Genomic DNA, 23173 nt, shown 5'->3' on the forward strand with positions numbered 1-23173 from the left:
GTTGCTTCTTCTTCTCTGCTCAGATCCCGTTGTTCTTGCTGTTCCTGCTGACGTGGAACTAGGGTGACTCAGCCTTGTCCCCACACTGCAGCAGTGACGAGCAGCTTCCAAGCCTCTGAGCCCTCAACGCACGGCGCCTGCTGGAGAAAAGTGGCAAGGAGGCCAGGACAACGATGGCCCCTGGGGACAGCCTGTCCCCTCCTGGGATGTGGCCTGGCCAAGTCTCCTGGCTGCCCTGGTGGGGGTGGGGAGTCTGCAGGCTGACACAGTGACTGGCTGCTTCAAGGCTGGGTTGGTCCCTGGCCAGCCACTCCTCTGAGGCCCCTTGTGTGACTTTGCTGAGCTATCAGAAGGGCCCGAGGGAGTTTCCCATCAGCTGGGGGATGTGGGATGCTATGTCCCCCACTTCATCTCTGTATCTCCAGCCTCAGTTGGTAGCTAGGAAGCTGGGGACTCGAATCCATTCCAAAGCCGGATCCAGGGGGCTTGGGGTAGGAGCAGAGGTTCGTGGGGCTGTGCAGAGAGGGAAGAATCAAGAATAAAATGTGAGTCCTCAAAAGAAGAGACTTCCTCCTCCCCCGTCATATCTGGGTGATAGCTCACCACGCCAGCATCCCAGACAGCTGAATGTGCCCATCCAAAGCCCACTGGACACGTGGGTAAACAAATGACTCTCCAGAGCCACAGTCTGGGTTCAGCTGGTGGGGAGTCATCTTGCAGGGTCGTAACTTCCCCCAGGTCCTTCTGCTCCCTGTGTTAGCAGCCGCCTCCCTCTGCTCTGCCTCCCAGTGCCCCACGGGGTTTAATATCACTGCAGGGAAATGTACCGTGAATCTGAAAGATGAGAGGGGCGGGCCATGCTGCCGTCTCATTATCAGACACATTATCAGAGCCGAGAGGTAGGGGGAACCTCAGCTGATTCAGCCCTGAGTTGGGGGGGCTGTCAACTGGAGTTGGAGGGCTCGGGGCTCACAGAGGGACGGGGAGCCCTGTGTGCCTGGAGCCCAAAGGCCAGGAGCTTCCTTCGGTGGCTCGACTGCATGATTTAGAAGAGTAAGATTTTTGTTTAAAAAGTCCCCCTGCCTCCGAGATAAGGGCCAGGCTGCTGCGGTCAGGGTTTGCTCTAAGTGTTCCAAGCAAAAGAGGCCGGAGTGAGAACTGGGAAGTTTGGGGAACAGATTGATCACGTGCTAAGGGAACGGCATTCCCCTTTGAAGTGAAACCTTCTGGTTGCATTTAAGCCGCCAGGCAGATCGCGTAAGGGGGTTTTGGAGCCTACACACCGGTTAAATATCAGCTATACCCTCAGACGGGCTTCACGGGAAGATTCAGAATCGGGCTGCCTGAGAGACTTTGTGGTCAGAAGCATGGCTGCTGCTGCTGTCTCGGGGCGATAAAGGGCCACGGGGCCTGGGGGCCTGGCCCAGGGCGGACGGCATCCTGCCTGTCACCCTGAACGCGGGGGCTGGTCTGTGCGGTGCTGGCTGGGACGCACAGAGTCTGGGCGGTGTCCCCAAGGGCCCTTCTGCCCTGCTAGGGCAGTTCCCTGTCGGGGGTCCCCGTGACCCTGCCCCCCACAAAGGGAACTGAGCGCTGTCATTCCACAGGGTCTAACAGGGTCTCGGGGAGTCTCAGGGGGTCTCTGTTGCAGGTCTGGAGGCGAAGAAGCAACTGGCTCAAGGTGTCTCCTGGGGGACCCTGGGGTGGTCGCTCTGATGTTTGAAAGGAAATGACAGAGCCAGCAGGGGAAGACCTGGGGGAGGCCGTCCAGGCGGGTGTCCAGCAGCAGGAGGCAGAGGGGAGACAGAGGTGGGGTGGCGGGGGTGGTGAGTGAATAGGTGAGGCTGCAGCGGTGGGTAGAGGCCAGGGCACCCGGGACCTCGGCAGCCTCGGCGAGGACACTGCAGTCCGTCCACTCTAAGTGTGGACCAGGCTATGGGGGCTCACACCGTCTGACCTCACTTTGAAAGCCTCATCGTGAGTTCTGGGGCAAAGGGAAGCGAGAGGCAGAGCAAGCAGCTCCGTCGGGAGGCTTTGCCGGAAGCCGGGGAGAGGGGACAGCCGTAGGACAAGAGCCAGCTGTCGAATTCTGAGACATTTTGTGAGCCGGTTGTTAAACACAGTCTTCATTAAAATTGTAATTGTATGTTATAAAATATGAGATTTCCATTTCATACAACGTATGTTTTGGGAAATGTTGTTCAGTCGCTAAGTTATGCCCGACTCTTTGCGACCCCATGGATTGCAGCATGCCAGGCTTCCCTGTCCTTCACTATCTCCTGGGGTTATCTCAAGCTCATGTCCTTTGAGTCAGTGATGCTATTTAACCAGCTCATCCTGGTTCTTCGCCACCTGGGAAGCAGATCGTATGACATTTCCACAGAATTTAATTTAAAATAATAATTTATATAGTATTAATTCTGTGGAATTGTCATGCGATGTGCTTCCCAGGTGGCGCAGAAGCCCTTCCCTTGTCCAGGGGATCTTCCTGACCCAGGCATGGAGTCCACCTGCTAATGCAGGGCACGCAAGAGGTGTGGGTTTGATCCTTGCATCGGGAAGACCCCCTGGAGGAGGAAATGGTAACTCCCCAGTATTCTTGCCTGGAAAAATTCCAGGGACAGAGGAGCCAGGTGGGGCTTCAGTCCATGGGGTCGCAAAGAGCTGGACATAACTAAGCGTACACACACACACACATCACACAATCCAGTCATCCCACTCCTGAGTTTATACCCAAAAGAATTAAATGCAGAAACTCAAAGAAATGTTTGTACACCCATGTTTGTAGCAGTGTTATTCACAATAGCCAAAAGGTGGAAGTATCTAAGTGTCCTTCGGTTGATGAATGGATAAACAAAATTTGGTATACGTGTACAGTGGAATATGATTCAGCCTGTAAAAATAAGGAAATTGAAACATTGTAAAACATGCGTGCCTTGAATAATGAATCTTGAAGACATTATACTAAATGAAATAAGCCAGGCACAGAAGGGCAAGTATTGCAATTGCATTTTACCCGAAGTAGTCAAATTTGTAGAAGACGGCAAGAAGTGTGGTGGTTGCCAGAGCTTGGGATGAGGAAGCAGGGAGAGCGGGGAGTTATTGTGTAATGAGCATAGAAGATCAGTTTGGGATCACGGACAGTTTTGGAAATGGATGGCTGTACAGCTGTGTGAATGTGCTTAGTGCCAATGAACTGCACTTACAGATCGTGGAAATGGTAAAGTTTATATTATGTATATTTTACCACAATAAAAATGCATCGATCTGTTAGAGAAAACTATAAAATTAAATCAGAGATGTATATGGTACGAATTTAAATTACTTACAGGTAATTATATTAAGAATGAAGATAATAAATATGCAAAGTTCTCCGCTTTCTAAGGATCTTATTGCATTTAACCATCATCTTTGTTCTTGAATACTGGAATTCTCCAGGCAAGAATACTGGAGTGGGTAGCCATTCTCTTCTCTAGGGGATCTTCCTGACCCAGGGATCAAACCCAGGTCTCCTGCATTGCAGAGGGATTCTTTACCTTCTGAGCCACCAGGGAAGCCTTTGGTAGCCTCCGAATTGTTCAAGGTGGGACTATTTATAACACAGAAACAGGCAAATGCTATATATCGGGTACAGTTGTATTTGCTGGTTGTTAAACCTTAAACGTGAGTCTGAGTGAACTCCGGGAGTTGGTGATGGACAGGGAGGCCTGGCGTGCTGCGATTCATGGGGTCGCAAAGAGTCGGACACGACTGAGTGACTGAACTGAACTGAACTGAACTGAAACCTTAAACAACCTATCTCTGGTGGAGGGGGAGGGCTGGATGGACGCTTGAGTAGAGCAGATACAAACTGATATTTTTGAGGTAGACACTTTCTGATGGCTTGGATATGACAGGGGCAGGGGAGGGAAAGGGAGACTTTGGGGGTGATGCCCCAATGCCTGGCTTGAGCGGTTGGGTGAATGGTAGCGCTGTTTACCGAGATGATGGCCTGAAGGGGCTTGGGGACTGTGCAAGGCCCAGCAGCTGATGGACTGGAGGCTCCAGGGCTCAGGGAGGCCATATGGGGCTCCAGGTGCACGCAGAGCTGAGACCATATGGCCCCTGCCCCAGAGGAGACAGATGGTCCACTTCACAGGGTCCAGAGGCCCAGTTTGCTGGGCACACAGCCACTGTTCCCCCGCTGGTCCCCACGCCCCCTCCAGAGCGCAGGTCAGGGACACTGCCTGGTGAGCCAGAGTGCTGTTTCCGCCCATCCATTTCCTCCTCCTGCTCTTCCGGTGCTTGGCAAGGGCCACTCCACCTGGGCTGGACCTGCGGGCTTTCCCTTCAGGCTTGCTCCTTCCATCTCCTGAAGGGCTTCACACTACACACTACATCTTTCTCACCAGGCTTGGCCTCCAGCTTTCCTTATGAAAACTTGCTGTCTGAGTGCCCCATGCCCCCAGTTCCCTCCTGTTGCTACCTGCTGGCCAGCGTTCATTACCAGCTGTAGATTTTGTGGCTCCTGAGACGTCCTTGGGGAGAGGCAGCTTTGGCCTAAAGGGATGATTCGGATGGGGATTTAGGATCCGCAGGAGTGTCCTGGGGCTGCCGTAACAAAGAACCACAAATCAGGGAGCTTAAAACAACAAAAATTTATTCTCTCACAATTGGAGATGAGAAGTCTGAAATTAAGGTGTCAGCAGAGCAAGCATTTTTTTTTCTTTTTGATATATGCATTTGTTTATTTATTAGCTGCACTGGCTGTTTGTTGCTGCACACTGGCTCTCTCTGGTTGCAGTGAGTGGGGGCTACTCTCCAGTTGCCGTGCACGGGCTTCTCATTGCAGTGGCTTCTCTTGTTGTGGAGCACAGGCTCTAGGGCGTGCGGGTTTCAGTGGTTGCAGCTCTCAGCTCTAGAATGAAGGCTCAGTAGTTATGGTGCAGGGGCTTAGCTGGCCCATGTTAGGAGGGATCTTCCCGGACCAGGAATTGAACTGGTGTCCCCTGCACTGGTAGGCAGATTCTTAACTGCTGGACCAGCAAGGAAACCCCAGAGCAAGCTCTCTCTGCAGGCTCTGGGGAAGTCTTACCTTGCGGCTTCCAGCTTCCAGGGTCCCAAGTGTTACTTGCTTTGTGGCTGCATCACTCCCATCCCTGCCTCTGACTTCATGTGGGCCTTTTCTCTGGGCCTCCACATCTTCTTTTTGTCTCTACAAGGACACTGGCTGTCTTTAGGGCCCACTTTAACCCAGGGTGATTTTATCTTGAGGCCCTTGTGTGCGTGTGTGCTAAGTTGCTTCAGGCATATCTGACTCTTTGTGACCCATGGATTGTATGTAGCCCATCAGGCTCCTCTGTCCATAGGATCTCCCGGGCGAGAATACTGGAGTGGGTTGCCGTGCCCTCCTCTAGGGGATCTTCCCCACCCAGGGATCAAGCTCGCGCCTCTTAGGTCTCCTGTCCTGGCACGAGGGTTCTTTACCACGAAGCTGAACACCTTCAGCTTCATTACGTCTGCAGAGACCCTTACACCAAGCCAGTTCTCATTCCGAGGTTTGGAATGGACTTATCTTTTGAGGGCTCACCATTCACTGCATTACATGTCTCATGGTGGACCTGTGAGGTAGGTGGCCCCTCTGATGTTCCCCAAATTATACCTTCCCTTTAGGCCAGGCCTACAAACGGTCTTGCTCTCGCCCATGGCCTTGGGAGAGCGTTACCATCACAGAATTCGGAGGCTTCGTGGTTCTTTTTCTCTCACCAGATTTAAGCTCATTTTCTTCTCTATGCTGCTCTAGTCAGGATCGTCTGTCCAGACCCCAGCCCTGACTGCACATGCCCTGGGAAAGGGGGTTGGGGGGGAGCCCTCCCCCATCCAATTGGAATCAGGCCTTGTTAAAGTCCCGGGGCCCCAATCTGCACACAGTCATCAGAAGTGATCAAAGGATGGGGGATGATTAAAGGGCTGGGATGGATGATTTAAGCTGAGAAAGAGAAGGCCAAGGAGCAACTGGATTGTCTTCGAGTTCGGAGAAGGTAATTATTACTTGAAGGGTGGTGCCCAGCTGTTTCCCATCTCCTCTGAGGACAGGAGAAAAAGAGGAAATAAATGATGTACAATTAGAGCGGTTGGTTAGATACAAGGGTGAACTTCCTGGCTGGGAATGTGGCCAAGTGCCGCACTGGGTTTCCTGAGGGAACGTGGGGGTATCTCCTTACCTGGAGGTGTCTAGGCCTGGCATTGGCGGCCTCGGTGGTTAAGTGGAGGAAGGCCAGAGGCAGAGGGATGCACTCACTGGACTCTGAAGCACAATCGTGCCAACATTCTGGCCTCAGAGGTCTGCTCCCTCCTGCCATTGTCCTTTGGGTTCCCATAGGCGAGCATTTTGGTGAGGTGTGGACCCTGGCAGGCCTCCCTGAGGAGATAAGCATAAGTATGTTTAGCTCCACTGTGAATGGAAGTGAATAATACGCTATAAACTGACCCTGTGCGAATCTGGTAGAACTCCAAGCCAGCTCCCTGGGAGAACAATCACCTGGGCGTGTCTACACTCACCCAGTGCTTTTTATAAAAACACTGAAGAATAACGCTATGGCCCAGGCTGGACGCTGCCCTGTCTCTGGGACCCAGCATCTTCCCAGGGGGTTATGGCGTAAAGCTGTTTCTTAGAGGGAGTGGACCACCACACTCCCAAATACGGGACAGGCAGGTGGCCAGAGCATTGGACAACCAGGCAGGCCCAGGTGCTGATTTTCAGACAAGTAGTGCCATGGGCTGGTGTGGAAGCCATCGGGGTGCCATTAATGACAGTGGTGACTCCGTTTCTGAAACCCCTACTCCCAGGCAGAGGGTGTGCGCGCATCTGAAATGTCTGTGGTTTTGCAGTTCCCTGTCCACAAACTCACTTGGTTGAAAATAGTTCAAAATATCCAAGGCATGAGGGAGGGAGAGACTGGTTTTCTTAAAAAGGAAGGACTTGATTTTGTCAACTTAAAAAAAGCTCTTCTAACCTAGCGCATTCTCCGTGAGAGGGTCCAAATAACCAGGATGGCACTCGGGGCTCAGCAGCCCTAGTGCATTTGGGATCTTTTAGAACTCGGGGTGTGGGGGCTGAGAGGGGGGTAGCACTGACCAGCCTGAGACCCAGGACAAGCCCTCGGGCACTCACAGGCCACACTGAGGGCACCATATTGCCCCAGTTGCCCATCAGCTCAGGGAGCATCTTTCCCTGCTATAAATTCTCACACTGGCCCCTGACTTGGGGTAGAGGCCCTGGGTTTAAGGAAACGGAGTGGGGCCAGAGAAAAGGCAGGAGTGCCTAACTGGCTGGGGGGATTGGAAGAGACCCCTCCCCCCACTGTTGGTGCCAGACCTCGGGGCCCTCCCAGGTTGCTTCTGAAGTTCCAGCCCATCCTTTTGTCCCTAGTCCCGGGGACCTGCCTGCCTTGTAGGTAACAGGGTTTAATCAGTATTTGTCGAATGGATGGAGAAGGGTAGAAATTAACTTACCCTGGAGGGCAAGGCCAGATGGGGCGGAGGCTCACCCGCAGGCTTCTGGCTCCCCGTCCCCTCCCCCAACTCCTGCCTTCAGATACTTTGAAATCATCTGCTTACTAGGGGAGAACCCGGGGTCTACGCGCAGCCTTCCGAAAGCCCCTTGTTGTGCAGCGTGGGGGTGGCACGTGTCCCTGGCCGTTCTGACCAGGGTATTCCGTCCCCGCTGGGCCAGCGCCTTTTCTGACACCAACCTCCGATGGTACAGCAGGGACCTCGGGGATGGAGGGTTGGGGGAGGGTAGGGAGCAGCTGGAGGGGTGCCCCGGGCGGGTGGGATTCGGCGCCCCCTTTCCCCCAGAGTCACGTGACTCGTGATTCCCCCCCCCCCCCCCCCGCCCCGCCCCGCCACCTCGGCTCTAGGCCAACAGGCCGAGATCCTGCAGGCCGCCGGCCCGAGCGCTTAACCCTTGCGGGCGCTGAGCGCGCGAAGGCGGCAGCGAACTTTGTTTGGCTGCGTAAATAAAACCTCCCGCCGAAGGATCCCTGCACCCCAGGGAAGGGGAGGAATCTCTTCCCCCCCACAACCCCGGCACCGCCCCCGCGCCGCCGCCCGGCCTCCACATCCGCCCACATCTGGCCACAGCGGGGCCTCCGCGGGGGTGGAGAGGGCGCCGGGGCCGCGTCCGTCGCCGTCCCCTGGGCGCGGGCCAGGCGGGGAGAAGAGGGGGGCGCTCGGGTCGGGCGTCCAGGACTCGGCCGATCCCCGCGGCCGCTGCTCGGGCCCCAGCTCCCCCCCAACCAACCCAGCCATCCCATCCCCCGCCCAGGCCCGGCCTTGACAGGCGGGCGGAGCAGCCAGTGCGAGACGGGGAGGCCGGGCCCCGGGTGCGGGGAACCTGATCCGCCCGGGAGGCGGGGGCGGGGCGGGGCGGGGGCGCGGGGAGCGGGGAGCGACGGCGCTCGCCTGCCTCCCCCATTCATTCAGCGGAGCCCGGGGGCCGAGGGGCTCCGGCGGCCAACTCTGCACGGCGGGAGCGCGGGCGGCCCGCCCCCCCCAGCTAGCGCGCAGGGCCGGGGCCGGCCCGGGGCGCCTCCTCGCTGCCGCCCTCAGCGCACCGCGCCGCGCCAGAGCCACCATGTCCGACCCCGCGGTCAACGCGCAGCTGGACGGGATCATTTCGGACTTCGAAGGTGGGTGCTGGCCGCCCACCGCACGCCAGGGGGCCCCTCGGGAAGGACCCCCGCGCGAGACGGGGGCACGGACGGGGAGGCGGGACCCCTATGGGGCGCCCTCCCGCCGCGGCCCCCCCACTGCCCCGCGCCCGCGTAGCCTCCGAGGTGGACCCCTTTAGGGGGACGCGGGGACCGCGCGCCCTTGCTGGCCCCCGCGCTCGCCCTGCGCGCTACCGCAGGGTTTCCTTCCTTTTATTGTTGTTTGTGTTTGTCGAGCGACTACAGTCTCCTCGAGGGCTCGTCCTCGAAGGACCCGGGCGCGCAGTTTCCCTCTCGGCTTGTCCTTCAGTCTTCTCCGTTGCGCTCTCCTCGTCGGCCTCGGGGGCCTGGTCCTTGGGGCGGGTTGGGGGAGTTAGTTACCCGTCCCCCGCGTCCTGCCCGCAAGACAGCCGCCTCCCACCCCCTCGCCTACATCAGTTTCGGGGCCGGGGCTGAACAGAGAATCCGGGCTGGGGAGGCACCCGAGTGGACACGGCCCAGGCCGCGGCGAGTCTAGAAGGCGGGGCGGGGCGGGGGAGCGCGTCCCATTGCCCCCATCCGGGCCTGGGGACGTCGTCAGCTGCCTCCCAGATTCCGGCCATAGCGGGGAGGGGGCCCTGCTTGCCAGTAGGGAGCGCGTGTTGGTCCCCTCCTCCCTCCGGGGTTTAGAAAAGTGTGAAGGGGACGTGGGGAGCTTCTCCCGCCGGATGCGGTAGGACGTCCAGCTCCCGGGCTCGTGTATGTGTGTAGCTTTCGTGCGCCCTCCTGCCTGCCGGTGGCTCTGCGTCCTGCCTCCTGGGGAGTGAATAAAGCGGTCGGAAGGGAAGCTCACACAATAGTCTCCAGCACTTCGGAGCCAGATTTCGGAGGGGCGGATCTGTCTCCGCTGAGATCTGGAGCCCCCGCCCCTCGGAGGGGCTCCCAGGCAGCCTTTGGGCAGACCCTTCTGGTGGGCCCCGACCTGGGGAAGGCTGGGTTGAAAGGAGTGAACAAAAGTCCAGGTGCCAGGCTGGTCCTCAGGGCAGAATCAAGGCTGGGGTCTGGGGTCCCAGAGCCCAGCCGGGCACTTGGCCCACTTGGGGTCAGCTCCATTTGCAGGGGGACTTCTGGGGACCAGAGCCTGGCTGGACCCCAGGCAGAGCCCCAACAGCTGTAATTCTGGGCTGGGCCTGGACTGGCTTAGCAGGGGGTGGAGAGACAGGAGGGGGTGGGGTCCAGCTCCGGCTTGCCTTATGTTAGGGACGTGCCTGCTGGGGGCTGGCTCTCTGGTTGGAGCACTTTTCTGATTGTGACACTGAGCGCTAAGAGGAGTTCTGGTCTACAGAGCTGTGATGGCTTGTCCCGACCCCTTGGGGTGTGTGCCCATACTCAAGATCTCCCCGAGTCTGTTTTGCCTTCAGCTTGCCCCCAGCCATTGCTGGAAGAGGAACACATTTCTAGGGCCTTTCATGCCCAAGAGTCTGAGTGGGAGAACTGGTCGACCTGGAGATGGCTGCCTGCTTCAGGTTCTGCACTCTGTATACTTTTCTCCTGAGGCCTGTGTCAATTAGGTCGGCTTGCGGTCCCTGACATGAAAGCAGGAGGTCAGGAGCCCTGAGGCAGCCGGAGGAGGAGGAGGTTTAGGGGTCGTGCGCTCTGTCACAGTACATGCCCCAGAGGTTGTTGGCGCCTCTGACTCGGGGCCCGCATGCAACTCCATCCTCTCCCGAAGTACCCCGTCTGGAGATGCCAGCAGCCTCGGCAGCTGCTTCTCAGGCAGCTTCTCAACCCTCTCATCTGGTGGAGACAATGGCCTCATTGAGACCATCCTGGTGTGGCAGTTGGCAGCCCCGCGCTTGTGCTTTCAGGGGGGGATTTCTCACTGAGGGAGCAAAGCCTGGACCCTCTGGTTCCTGGTGTGCGGCAGCCTCCCCGCTGTGTACCCTGCAGACTCATGCACTGAAGGCAGGCGAGTTAGAGCCCCTCGCGTGCACATTGGTTGTGTGTGTGTGTGTGTGTACATGTGTGTGCGCTCTGTACACATGGCCAGCTTGGAGACCAGAAAGGCAGCCTCCCCAGGAGCCCCCGAAACTTGGAGTGGAGTTGGGTGTTGAGAGTGACAGCCCTGGACAGACAGACATGGGAAGGAGAGATCAGGGCAGGAGGAGGGTGTCTGACCCAGAGCAACTGTGGGTGATACTGGTTGGCAGAGCCAGGACGGAGAAAGGTCGTGGTGGTGGAGGAGGCAGAAATCTGGTTGCAGGCGGGAGGAGGAGCCCGCTCGGGCCAGGGACAGTGAGCTGAGTAGGGGAGGCCGGAATGAGCTGGCCCATTAGGGCTGGGGCATGAGAGGAGCCAGCTCGTGACAGTCAGACGAGCAAGGTCACGGAGGACCAGGTGTGCCTGCCCGCCGGGAGCCCAGACCATCCTGGGGAGGCAGCCAGAGTGGCCAAGATTGGAGCCGGAGGAGCGCTGGTCTGTTTCCGTGGGGCCGGTTGGGGGGCCTCTGCCTGGGCTGCCCGCTTGATATCTCAGTTTCTGCAAGGTAGGGTCAGAGGGGTGGGAGGAAATCCTGGCTCCTCAACAGCTGCATATGTTGGTGGCTAAAGATGGAGGCCCTAGGGGCCACCACCAAAGGCTGGAGAGTTCTGAGCCACTGTGGTTGCTGGGGGTGACTTTCAACCGGAGCAGACTGGAGTCCTACGACTGGGTCCCACTGGCTCTGTTGGGGTGTTTCCTGGAGGTTTGGGGCGATGGCAGTATCCAGGCCAAGGTAGCAGGCCCTGCAGGGCAGTCAGAAAGCTGTCCCAGTGGAGGTGTGTGTGTGTGTTGGGGGGGTTGTGGAGTGGATACCCCTGGTTAAATTCTGCTAACACTCCATATCCCGGGCACATGCCTCTCCCTTTCCTGGGGAACACTCTTCTCTTTTCATCTTGTTGTTTCTGCTCATCCCCTTACCTACCCTGGAGGATTGAGGGTGAGGTTGTTAAGCTCCACGGCCATCACTGAGGTGGCGTGGAGATTCAGCTTGTCTCCTATTTTGGAAGCGTCTGTGGATTCAGGTCTCCCCTGGGGACTGGCGGGTGGGGGGGGGCAGTGTCCTCCGTGGGTGTGAACCTCCCACATGATGGCCCCTGCCTTCCCTCCGAGGAGGATCTCAGGGCTCCATGGAGACCCTCATGAAGGGGCAGGAAGAACATTTTGTGTTTTGCTGAATTGATTTTTTTAAAGTTTCGTTTCCCCTGTTGGAAGATGGGCTGCAGGTGGCCTCAGCACCTGTCACTCCCTGTGTGATGGGGTGGCTGGAAGGGTGACCCCATCTGCTATCTGGCTCCCGGCTGGTGGAGTACGGGGCAGGCAGACGGCCTGTTCTTTAACGAAGGCAGGCCAAATCTGTTATCGCAAACGCTATTACAACTCGGGTCTTTGTGTAACAAAAGCCCTTCCAAGTGCCAGCTGTTGGCCTACTTTCCCAGCAGGGTTGGCTGTAACCGGATTTGCATGGGCTGAAAAAATCCTGAAAGTCCTTGATGTTGGTTGAGACGCAATCTGGCCCAGGACCCAGGAGTTCCGGTCCCAGAGCCGTCTCTCCCGCCTGGAGGAGGTGTCTGCCCTTCTGAACCTCTGACGTCTGTCCTCTGACGTCTCCTTATGGGACTCTGCCAGCTGGGTCCCAGAGCCCAAGCGGGCAGTGGGCAGGGAGACGGGTGGGGAGACAAGACTGCAGTTGCACCTGCTCATCTAGGAGCCCAGACGCCTCCTGGACCAGGGCTCCCTCGACGGCTGGGTCCAGGTGCCCCTCTCCTTGCTGATGGGTGTGAATCTGCCCCTAATTAACACCGCTGGGCTTCTTGAGCAATGAGTCCTGCTTTTCAGCGAGACCCGAGGCCTCTTGAGAATACAGCATCCCACAGTCCTCACCTGTGGCGGGAGACAGGCGCTGTGGTGGTGTGCGATCACTCGCTGGATGGAAGGAACCAGCCTTCCTGGGACTCCGCTGATACCTGCTCATGGCTACGAGGGGCTGGCTCTCTGACGGGTCTGACTACCACCAGCTGCATTGGCCTGGTGCTGTTGGGTCCAGGGCCCGGGGCTAGACGCACCCTCTGTCTTGATTGCGAGGAAGTACCAGGTGGCAGAAGGGTCCCCATCATCAGTGGGGCTGAGGTTTAGACGTGGGCCAGGGAGGTGGGTTGGGCAGGCACATCCTATGCTGTGGGGTGTCCATCTGGAAAGGCTTCCTGAAGGACACAGATCCTTCCAGGAATTCTTTTCTTGGAGGGGGGGATGCTGTACCACACAGCCTGTGGGCTCTTAGTTCCTGACCAGGGATTGAACCTGGGCCTTTGGCAGTGGAAGCGTGGAATCCTACCCACTGTAGGAAGGTTTGAAAGGGACAAGTGGGTAGAGTTTGCATCCCAAAGGAGAAGGAGGGCCTTTGGAGGGAAGTGATGGGTAGGGCAGCTGGGTGGTGAAGGAGTCTTGGCCCATGAGCCTCGGTTTCCCCTTCTGTTGAGTGGGGTTATAAACAGCCTCTGTCCAAGGATCGTCTTGGGGAGATAGCCAACAGCCTGAGCCTGGTTCCTGTTCCCGGGCATATGGTGGGTGCTGCTGCTGTTGGGGCTCGAGGTGGGGGGTCAGGTATTTGCCAGAATCGGGTGGGTGTGGATGCCTAAATGCAGGAATCTGGGTGATGGAAGGGAAGGGGTGCGAGGGTCTGTTGGGTCCCTGAGTGGTCAGGGGGAGTGGTGGTGAGTGAGGCTATATACCAGGGTCAGCACGGTAGATTCAGGGCAGATACTTGTGCTACTGGCCAGCACGGGAGTCCTTGCCCGGGCCTGGGAGGTGTCATGCTGTCTCACAGGCAGAACTTGGAGACTTGGGTCAGGTGGGCTGCCTGCAGGGTTCCTTCACTGGGGAGGTCATCCCAGTCTCCCCCGACCCCAGAGCACCCCAGATGGGTGGACTATGGGCCTGCCCTGCAGACGACGCAGGCATATGCTGTACGACCTGGCTTTGAAGACAGTGGGGTCGGGCTGCCTGCCCATGCCTTTGCTGGCTTCCAGCCTTCCTGAAAGAGAGTCGGAACCGGGAGCTGGTGTCAGGGACTGGGCGTGCTGACCACGACATCCTCCTTGACCAGCAGCCCTATGCTACTCCTGATTGTGTTGCAAATCTGGAATTTGGCGCATCATCCCCTCTGGGGCCAGTGTGGAGAAGCCGGGACTTAGAGGCCAGAGTTGTGTGCCTCGAGCTCACCCCCAGGGGCTGGTTAGCCCTGCACCCATGTGCCAATGTGAGACGCAGATGGGCATGGGCTGGGGCCTCTGTGCCTGGAGAAAGGAGCCCCCTGGGGCTTGAGCCCTCAGGCTCAGTGGCAGCCATGGACATCCCTGGGCCCGACACACAGCAGGTGGCCACACAGTGGTTGTACTTGCTCAGGCCATGTTTGTGAGCGAGACTGTCCTGCCGGTGGAAGCAGTTGGCCTTGCGGCCTGTTCATGACGTGACGTTGCCAAGGGCAGATGGCACGCTTACCCTGCAGGGCTGGAGACTTCTCAGCCTGGTGACCATGGCCTTGGCACAGCCGTGGCAGGCCCCTAAGGGAGTGCTATAGCCCTCATCCTGGTGCTGGCTGAGCAGAATGGGGCCTCACCTTTTTCTCCTTGAATGTCTGGCAGTCAGGGGAATGTCACATTCAGAGATGGAGTCCCCTACCACGGTTCAGTTCAGGCATCACCATTATCCTCCCCCCGCCACCACCTGTTTACCAGCTGAATGTCCCTCACTCACTGTGCTGGGGGTGGGTTGGCTGCTAATAGAAGGCTCCTTGGGGTACAGACAGGACCAGAGGCCAACAACAAGGACCTGGGGGCCAGGCTTAAGGGATCCGTGGTGGCCTCCAAACCCAGGAGTCCCACCTTCCTGCCAGGCCAGACCGGGTGCTTCTGATGGGTCATGGTGTAGACCCTCAAAGTCCTGGTGGTGTGTTTAGAATGGTGGGCTAGGGTAGGGAGTAAGGGGTGCTGGGCAAGCCAGGGGGCTCTTGGGAGAGATTTATCAGAAGTCAAGGCCCCGGGGGATGTCATTTCCTGGGTTCATCCCAGAAACCCAGCCGGGAAGCAAGTTCCTTTGCTTTCCCTTGACAGCACCACCGAGGAAACGTGGTCAGACAGCGGCTGTCTTCCCAACCTCCTCTCGGTTTTTCCCAAATTTGGAGGCTGAGTTGCTTATGAGATGAAACGGGCTGGAAGTCTGTGGAACCCGGTCCCAGAAGGCTGAGGATTTGTAATTTCTCTGGCCAAACAGACCCAGTGGTTGGCCCCTAGACACCCCCCTTCCCCCCAGCGCTGGGGGCATTTCTGGGCTCCGGCTGTTTAATTTGGTCTGGACAGAGCCCGAAGGCTCCGTTCAGCCTAGACCAGGAGACGGTCTGGACACTTCAAGTTTGTTGTCAGTTTTTAAAATTGCTGCCAATGCCCCGAGATTTAGGCAGAGGGGCAAGGGCCTCCATGCGGTGGAGAATATACACAGCGAGCACCCCCTGCCCATAGCACAGAGTAGGGTTGCAGGGGCAGTGAGGAGCCCGGGAATGAGGCTCCAACCTGCCTCTTTCTTTTTTTAAAGTCATTTTTAATTGGAGGATAATTGCTCTACATGTTGTGTTGGCTTCTGCCATACATCAGCGTGAGTCAGCCATAGGCGTGCACATGTCCCCTCCCTCCTGAACCTCCCCTCCGCCTCCCAGCCCATCCCACCCCTCTAGGTTGTCACAGCACCCGATTGAGCTCCCTCTGTTGTACAGCAAGTTCCTATTAGCTGTCCATTTTACATATGGTAATGTACATGTCTCAGTGCCATTCTCTCAATTCGTCCCACCCTCTCCTTCCCTCTCTCTGGCCACAAGTCTGCTCGCTATGTTGGCATCTCTGTTATCGCCACACTAATAGGTTCATCAGTACTATTTTTCTAGATCCCATTATCTATATGTTAATAGACAATATTTGTTTTTCTCTTCCTGACTTATTTCACTCTGTGTAACAGGCTCTAGTTTCATCCACCTCACTAGAACTGACTCAAATTCATCCCTTTTTATGGCTGTGTAATATTCCACTGTATATCTGAAATATATAGACAACTTCTTTATCCATTCACCTGTCGATGGACATCTAGGTTGCTTCTGTGTCCTGGCTATTGTAAACAGTGCTACAGTGAACATTGGGATACATGTGTCTTTCAGTATTGTGGTTTTCTAAGGGCATATGCCCAGTAGTGGGATTGCAGGGTCATATGGTAGTTTATTTTGAAAAGACCCTGATGCTGGGAAGGATTGAGGGCAGGAGGACAGGGGGATGACAGAGGATGAGATAGCTGGATGGCATCACTGACTCGATGGATGTGAGTCTGAGTGAACTCCGGGAGTTGGTGATGGACAGGGAGGCCTGGTGTGCTGCGATTCATGGGGTTGCAAAGAGTCGGACACGACTGAGTGACTGAACTGAAGGATGGTAGTTCTAGTCCTAGTGGTTTTTTTTTTTTTTTTTCCAGTCCTAGTTTTTAAAGAAACCTCTTTACTGTTCTCCATAGTGGCCGTATCAATTTACATTCCCATCTATAGTGCAACAGGGTTCCCTTTTCTCCACATCCTCTCCAGTATTTATTGTTTGTAGGTTTTTTTGTTGTTGTTGATAATGTCCATTCTGACTAGTATAAGGTGATATTTCATTGTGTTAATAATTTTTCATGTGCATTTCTCTAACAGTAATGACATTGAGCATTTTTTCACATGTTTATTAGACATCTGTGTGTCTTTTTTGGAGAAATGTCTGTTCAGGTCTTCTGCCCATTTTATTGATTGGGTTGTTTTATTTTTCTGATATTGAGCTGCTGAGTTGCTTGTATGTTTTGGAAATTAATCCTTTGTCAGTTGCTTCATTTGCAATTATTTTCTCCCATCCTGGGCAACCTGTCTCTTTCTTTTTTGTGTTGCGTGGTTTTTCTCGGTTGACCCTCTCTCTCAGATTTCTGAGTCTGACAGTCCCTCGTGGAATGCTGAGCCCCGAAGTCTCCAGCCTTTTCTCTTCCCAGTCTCCGGGCCATCTGGGGAAACCCATCTCTGCCCCGAGATGCAAAATTAAGAAAATCGAAGGACCTGGCCTTGAACACATTAGCGTGCCCTCCCCATGCATGGCTTAGAGCTTTGGAGCCCTGCCCTCAAACACCTCCAGGAGGGTCCAGGTGGGATGAGGGAGGGGAGGCAAGAGAGGTGACCGGCTCCCCCCCCACCCCTCACACGTCCTCTGGTTACTGCAGCCTCTGAGGGACTGTCTGGCTAGGGGTTTGATGGACGTCCCCCTGGGTACAGATAGGGGGAGCATGGGCACCCCACCCTTGGGGGGGCCTTACGTGGCTCTTTCGGGGGATGGGGCAAGGATAGGGAGTTGAGTTTGCCTTGCTGCCTGAGTCTTAGCAAGTCTGAGCTGGGAGTTCCTGGGGCTGTTTTTTCCCTCGCTTGTATAAGGAGGGGTTGGAACTGTGAGCTCTTTGCAGCCGCTGTCTGGTCTTTTATGACCAGTCACAGGCACTTCCTCTGAGTTTCTAATCCAGCTTTCTAGTTGTCAAACCCACAGCCCTCCCCTGCCTTTTGAGGAGTGCAGGCTGATGGCTCCTCTGGCCGTGGGCTTTTGACTGTCCCCTGGGGACCTCCATGTGGGAGGCACCTCCAAGTGGGAGACTGTGGCTGAGGGTCCCCGTGGGAATGGGAAGGGAGACACTGGAACACCGAGCACCCCCTCTCTGCCTGCGGGAAGTTCACCTATGGAACGGTCTCGGTTTTGTTTTTTTTTTTTTTTGCGGGAAGGAGTGGTGTCCCAGGCAGAGTGGCCCAGATTCCGGCCACCTCACCTTCTCCCCTCCCCTGTCTTTGGTGAGATGGAAAAGTTTCTGGTTCTGACTGTTGGTGGCCAGCAGCCTGCCGGTTCTCCAGACTCTCCTAGGCAGGACCTCAGCCTGGAGCCTGGCCGGCCCCTCCCTGGGTGCAGAAAGCCAGCCCCCAGCAGGGCTCTCTATCCCTCCTTTCCACGTGGGTGGGCAGTTTCCCTCTGAGGGGCAGGCCAGGCCCCTGCCCTGAGTCCCCGGAGACCGATATCATCTACAGTAAAAGCATACAAGTTTTCCTGGCTCCATCCCAGGCCCGGAGGGGCGGCCTTTTCCGCTGTCCCCTGCCTCCTGTCCCTCATCACAAGTCAGGGGAGGAGTGCTCTGTAAAGAAACTGGGTTTGGGTGTTTTTTTTTTTTTTTTTTTCCTTCAGTTCAAAAATGAAGTAAGTGCTAGAATCTTTCTGTGTCTGGTGGGCTGGGAGGAGGATGGCCGGGGTGGGAGAGGCAGCCAGCTCATTCGTTTGTTTACTCAACAGTTAACCGTGGGCGCCAGCTAAGTGCTAGTTCTTTTCTCCATTCTGGGGCTCCAGGCATGAGCCCAGGAGAGGGGTAGGTTCAGGAAGGCTTCTTGGAGGAAGGGACACCAAGCAGAGTCCTGGGTAGGTGTTTACCAGGCAGAGTCTCCAGGCAGATGGTGCTGGCTGCCTCCTGTTGTGATTTCTGCCTGTGTGTAGTTGGTTTGGAAGACCGTGTTATGCCCACATCTGGCACAGGTACCCTTGGCATTGAGGCGGAGGGTGGTGGGAGGGGGCAGTGCCTGCAGACGTAGGTCGGGGTGTGGAGGAGCTCCAGGCTCCAGCTTTCCTCCTGGTCAGGTTGTGGGGAAAGACTTGGGTGGTGCATATAGTCCAGGTGGAAGAGGGGCACGTGATGTGTTTCTGTAGTGAGGGTGGTGGGTCTGGAGTGGCGAGGTTTTCCCTCCGGGATTCCATCAGAAAGACCTCTGAAGGGGCTGCTCTGCTGCTGCTGCTGCTGCTGCTAAGTCGCTTCAGTCGTGTCCGACTCTGTGTGACCCCATAGACCGCAGCCCACCAGGCTCCCCAGTCCCTGCGATTCTCCAGGCAAGAACACTGGAGTGGGTTGCTATTTCCTTCTCCAGTGCAGGAAAGTGAAAAGTGAAAGTGAAGTTGCTCAGTTGTGTTCGACTCTTAGCAATGCCATGGACTGCAGCCTACCAGGCTCCTCCGTCCATGGGATTTTCCAGGCAAGAGTACTGGAGAGGGGTGCCATTGCCTTCTCCAGGAGGAGCTGCTCTACTTTCCTGCTAAACTACAAAAGAAGCAATGAGGAGGGGACGAGATGGGGAAGGCGCTCATTCATTCACCCCTTTGCAGGCCCCGTGCAGAGGAGAGGGGGCAGATGGGGCTGTGTCCCCTCCATCCTGGTGGCTGCCCCCACCCCAGCTCCTGCCCAGGTAGAGGAGTTTGGGGGCAGCTGGAGGAGGGGTGGGGACACCAGAGAGGGGGGAAACCTTGCCCCTGCCCTGGCTGCAGCCTCCTCATGAAGCTGGGCTGGGAGGGGCGCTCAGATATTTGCATCTCTCCTAATATTTACGTGATGGAGCCAGGCTCCTGCGAGCAGCTGCGCCGGAGCCAGCTGTTGGGCTCCGGCCTCCCTCCCGAATTTTTTGTTCTCTGATCCAAGTCCCGGCCCTTCCAGCTGTTCCCCTTTCACTCACAGGCACTTCCTCTGATGGTGCTGGTTCTTGTTCTTTGTAACCGTCTCTGTCTTGAGCACCTTCGACGTGCCAGGCCCCAGGCTGGGAACTCTGTATTCAGGGGCTCTTGGTCCTCCTGGAACCCAGCAAGATGGGCAAGTCATGAAGGTCACAGGTAGCCCGAGGCCACACTGGAAGGGAGACCCTCGTGCACTGCACCCCAGTTCTTGCCTGGGCCGCCTTCCCGGACTGCCCCTGCCTGGCCGGAATGGAAATCGCAGTCTACCTAGCAGTGGGGGGCCAGAGCTTAGGGTCTGGCAGAGGCTGCCTGTGTTCATATCCTGGCCTCATCTCTTTCCAGCTTGGTGACCATGTTGGTGACGCTGGAATCACAGGGTTCATCCTGCAGGTGTGCGTCCAAGGCTCAGTACAATACAGGTGCCATGCTGGTGTGGCATGTAGCGGGTGCTGTGCTGTTACTGAGAGTCTGTCTCTTAGGGGGCGGGGTGGGGTGTGGAGGTAGCGTGGTGTGATGGTTTAACATGCTGGCTCAGTCTGACTTCACCTCACCCGTGCTGGGATGTTGGGCTGGTCATTTGCCTCTCTGTGCCTCGGTTTCCCATCTGTAAAGTGGGGACGAGAGGCAAATAGCTCATCTGGAGGTCTTGGGAGGTGAATGAGCCCTTAGCGTTGTGCCTGGTGTGTGGTGAGCACCGGTAAACGTTGAGTTAAAGATTCAAGGCAACAAGCACTTCTTAGAGGCTCATAAGTCACACGAGGCTTGGTCCCAGGCCCTCGTCTTAGTAACAAAAAGACCACAGACCGGGGGGCTTACATAGCATACGTTTACTTCTCTCAGTTCTGGAGGCTGGACGTCCAAGGTCAAGACTCTGGTAGATTCATTGTCTGGCAGTGGCTTCCTGGTTCGCAGACAGCATATTCTCACCGTGCCGATACAGGGCAAAAGGGGAGAGAGAGCTCTCTGGGGTGTCTTTTAGAAGAGTGCTGATCCCATCACGAGGGCTCCACCCTCAAGACCTCATCACCCCCAAAGGCCCTACCTCTAAGGCCCCATCACCTTGAGGGATAGCATTCAACCTGTGAACTTGGGAGAACACACTCTGCAGCAGGCCCCAACGTGGATGGATGAGCTTGGCTCCTGCCTGCAGGATGGTGATGGTCTTTTGGGAGGAACATGATGGCTGTTCTGGGAGTCGAGGGGAAGGGAGGCTGGCTGGGACCCTGGACACCAGCACTGGGCCTCTCTCTGCCTGTTTCCTGGAGCAGATGAGTTAGTATGGAGGCGCTGGGCGGCTTCGACCTTCTCTCTCTCTTTTTTTTGATCTGGACCATTTTTAAAGTCTTTATTGAGTTTGTTACAATATTGCTTCTGTTTTATGGTTTTATTTTTTGGCCGGGAGATATGTGGGATCTTAGCCCCCTGACCAGGGATTGAACTTGCACCTCCTGTATTGGAAGGCAAAGTCTTAACCACTGGACCACCAGGGAGGTCCCTCTCAATCTTCTCTAAGGGGATACTGCTAGGGGCCCTGGGCAGATCTGGGGGCCTTGTGACTGACACGCCCCCTCATCCCATGGGCCTCTGCCTTAGCAGTGCCCAGGGTGTCCTTTGGTTTGTGACCGGCTCAGGGGCTGAGTGGTGGCCACTGAAGCTGGACAGAGATCTTGGATGCCTTCGGGGGACGGTGGGGCTGTCTCCGGGAGGGTTGGATGCCTAGATGTCATTCTTGTAGTATTCCCAGGAGGGGGATGGAGAGGAGGCTTGTGAGCCCACCAGAGGGCAGACGTCCTTGCTCACTTTCTCCCCAGACAGTCTTGGGGTGCCAGGCCCACCCAGCCCTCCTGACAGGAGCTCTAGGAAGTGAGGACCAGTAATCTGTCTTTTAACAAGCTCTGGAAATGATTCTGATTGTCAGCTAGAGCTGAGAATGATCTGGAACCAGAACTTTAGAACCACAAAGGAATTTGGAGAACAAATGCAGGAGTATATGGCGATGTGGGCTACCTGATGCTGTAGGAGAAAGGCCCAAGGCTGTGTCTCTCCATGAGCCTGCTTTACAAATACGCATGCAGTGAAAAGATTGGAAGGATGTTTGCCAGAATACTGATAGTGCTTATCTTGGTCGTGGGTTGATAGGTATTTTTTGCTTTGTTTCTCTGTGTTTTGCAGATTTTCTGCATTGCAGATACACTTTCTGTATTGCTTTTAGAGTAAGGAAAAAAGCAGTAGATATTATTTTTTAAGGTTCATTGTCAAAAAGAAAACTCACCCAACGCAACTTCCCACCCCAGTTTGAGAGACTCGAAGTGCCTGTTCCTTTGGCTGATGGTGCCCGAGCCAGGACCCCTGGGTCCCGCTGACTCTTTCCGGCTGTAGATTGGCGTGCTGAGTGGAGTGAAGCCCAAACACACAGGCTATGGGGCCAGTTCTGTAGACAGCACCGGCAGCTCCACGTTCGGCTGCAGAGGACTGTGGCCGGAGCCTCAGTCCTCGACCTCAGACTAGGAGGGGAGGTGGCCTCTCCGGGCCCCTCCAGCTCTGCTAAGTGTTCGGAATCACTGAGCCTGTGGTTGCAGGAGTGATGAGAGAAATTTGGAGCTGGTGGCGGCCCCCAAGGTCGCCCTCATGGGGTCATTGGGTGTCCCACCTGGAAGAGACCAGTGTGCTGAGGCTAGAGGGGTCAGCTGCCTAGCTCAGGCAGTGTGTAGAGGTGACTCGTGACAACTCATCCGGCAGCCCCTAGCTCTGGGTCATCTGCACAGACCCCCCTTTCCCTCCCAGACCCTCCTACACCCAGCAGTTCTGCTGAGGACAACTTGGCTGAAACTCTCCATTTTTAGTTAAGAAAGGAATTAATCCTGCCTGCAGCTCTGTTTCCTGGAGGCGTTTTCTCTCTGCTGCTCCGGACCTCCCCCACCCGAGGGGCTTTCAGGCTGGGTAGGTTGTGTCTCTGGTGATGCCGGGGACCTGGGAAGTTTCTTGGTGTGTGTATGAGAGGGCCCTCTCCCTCTCCCTGCCGCCTGGTCCCCGCCGCTGGTGGCTGAAGGGCCTGGCTTTCTGGGGGCTGCTTAGGGTGGGAATCAGGGAGGTACTGATTGGCAGCCTGGGCCCCGCATGGCCGGCAGGCAGGTCAGAGGTTATCAGGCTGAGCTGGTGGAGCTGGTGGTGCTGGGTGGTGGGGGCGGGGGTGAGTCTCCCAGAGCGGTCTCTGGCACGGAGGGTTTCGAGTTCACTGTGTACAGCTCTCATTTTTTCCCTCTCCTGCAGGCCAGAAGCAGACTTGAGAAGTTGTCTATTTTGAGGGTGTGGCTCTGTGAAGGGTTGGGGGGCACTTTATCTGTCCACCTGCAACCGTGGCTGAAGGCTTCCACACTGGCTTTTTTGAGAAGAAAGTGCAGGGGACAGGAGGATACTTAGGGGTCACATTTAAGGCTGGTCACCTCCAAGGATGCCCAGGGTACAGTGCCCGCCCTGCTCAGAGAACAGGTCCGTTCGGTCCTTAGGGAGGTTTTCCCTAAGCGTGTATCGGCCAGAAAACACTCAGAGGCTCAAAGAACAAATGTAAAGAGAAAAGAATAAGCAGGTGCTTGCCTGATAACCTGGGCTGGGCAGCCCCTGGACGGAGCCACAGAAGGACAGAACAGTTGCATGGTCAGTTCAGGGAGGCGGGGGAGACCAGGTTGCCTGGGAGTCAGAGGGAGCATGTAGGTGTCCTGTGGCCACAGTAGAGACCACAGGCTGGGGGCTTGACACAGGGTTCTGAGCCCAGAAAGTCCAAATTCATGGTGTGGGCAGGGCTGGTTCCTTCTGCTCAGCTTTTCCTCCAGATTCTGTGGGGTCCCGCCGACCTTGGTGCCTTGGCTGGTGAAAGCATCCCTCCAG

The 23173-nt window shown here is 56.3% G+C and overlaps 1 protein-coding gene and 1 long non-coding RNA gene across 5 annotated transcripts in view; one reads left to right on the forward strand and one right to left on the reverse strand.

Moving 5' to 3' along the window:
* Positions 1 to 23173, forward strand: part of SEPTIN9 (septin 9) — a 176872-nt gene that overhangs the window by 61727 nt on the left and 91972 nt on the right. The window contains exon 1 of one of the 4 annotated variants that reach the window (XM_040244673.1): positions 8438 to 8672. The exons of the other annotated variants lie outside the window; for them this stretch is intronic. Coding sequence (XP_040100607.1) covers positions 8618 to 8672 — 55 coding nt within the window. The 5' untranslated portion in view covers positions 8438 to 8617. Of the gene's footprint in view, positions 1 to 8437; positions 8673 to 23173 lie in introns of those variants that run through there. 4 annotated transcript variants of the gene reach the window in all.
* On the reverse strand, positions 5360 to 7801 carry LOC120866800. The gene is made up of 3 exons (XR_005721745.1): positions 7600 to 7801; positions 6204 to 6400; positions 5360 to 6065 (listed from the first exon to the last, which is right to left on the reverse strand). It is a non-coding gene; the product is annotated as an uncharacterized LOC120866800 (long non-coding RNA).

The sequence above is a fragment of the Oryx dammah genome, unplaced genomic scaffold, assembly GCF_014754425.2.
Source record: "Oryx dammah isolate SB20612 unplaced genomic scaffold, SCBI_Odam_1.1 HiC_scaffold_8, whole genome shotgun sequence".
Classification (NCBI taxonomy): domain Eukaryota; kingdom Metazoa; phylum Chordata; class Mammalia; order Artiodactyla; family Bovidae; genus Oryx; species Oryx dammah.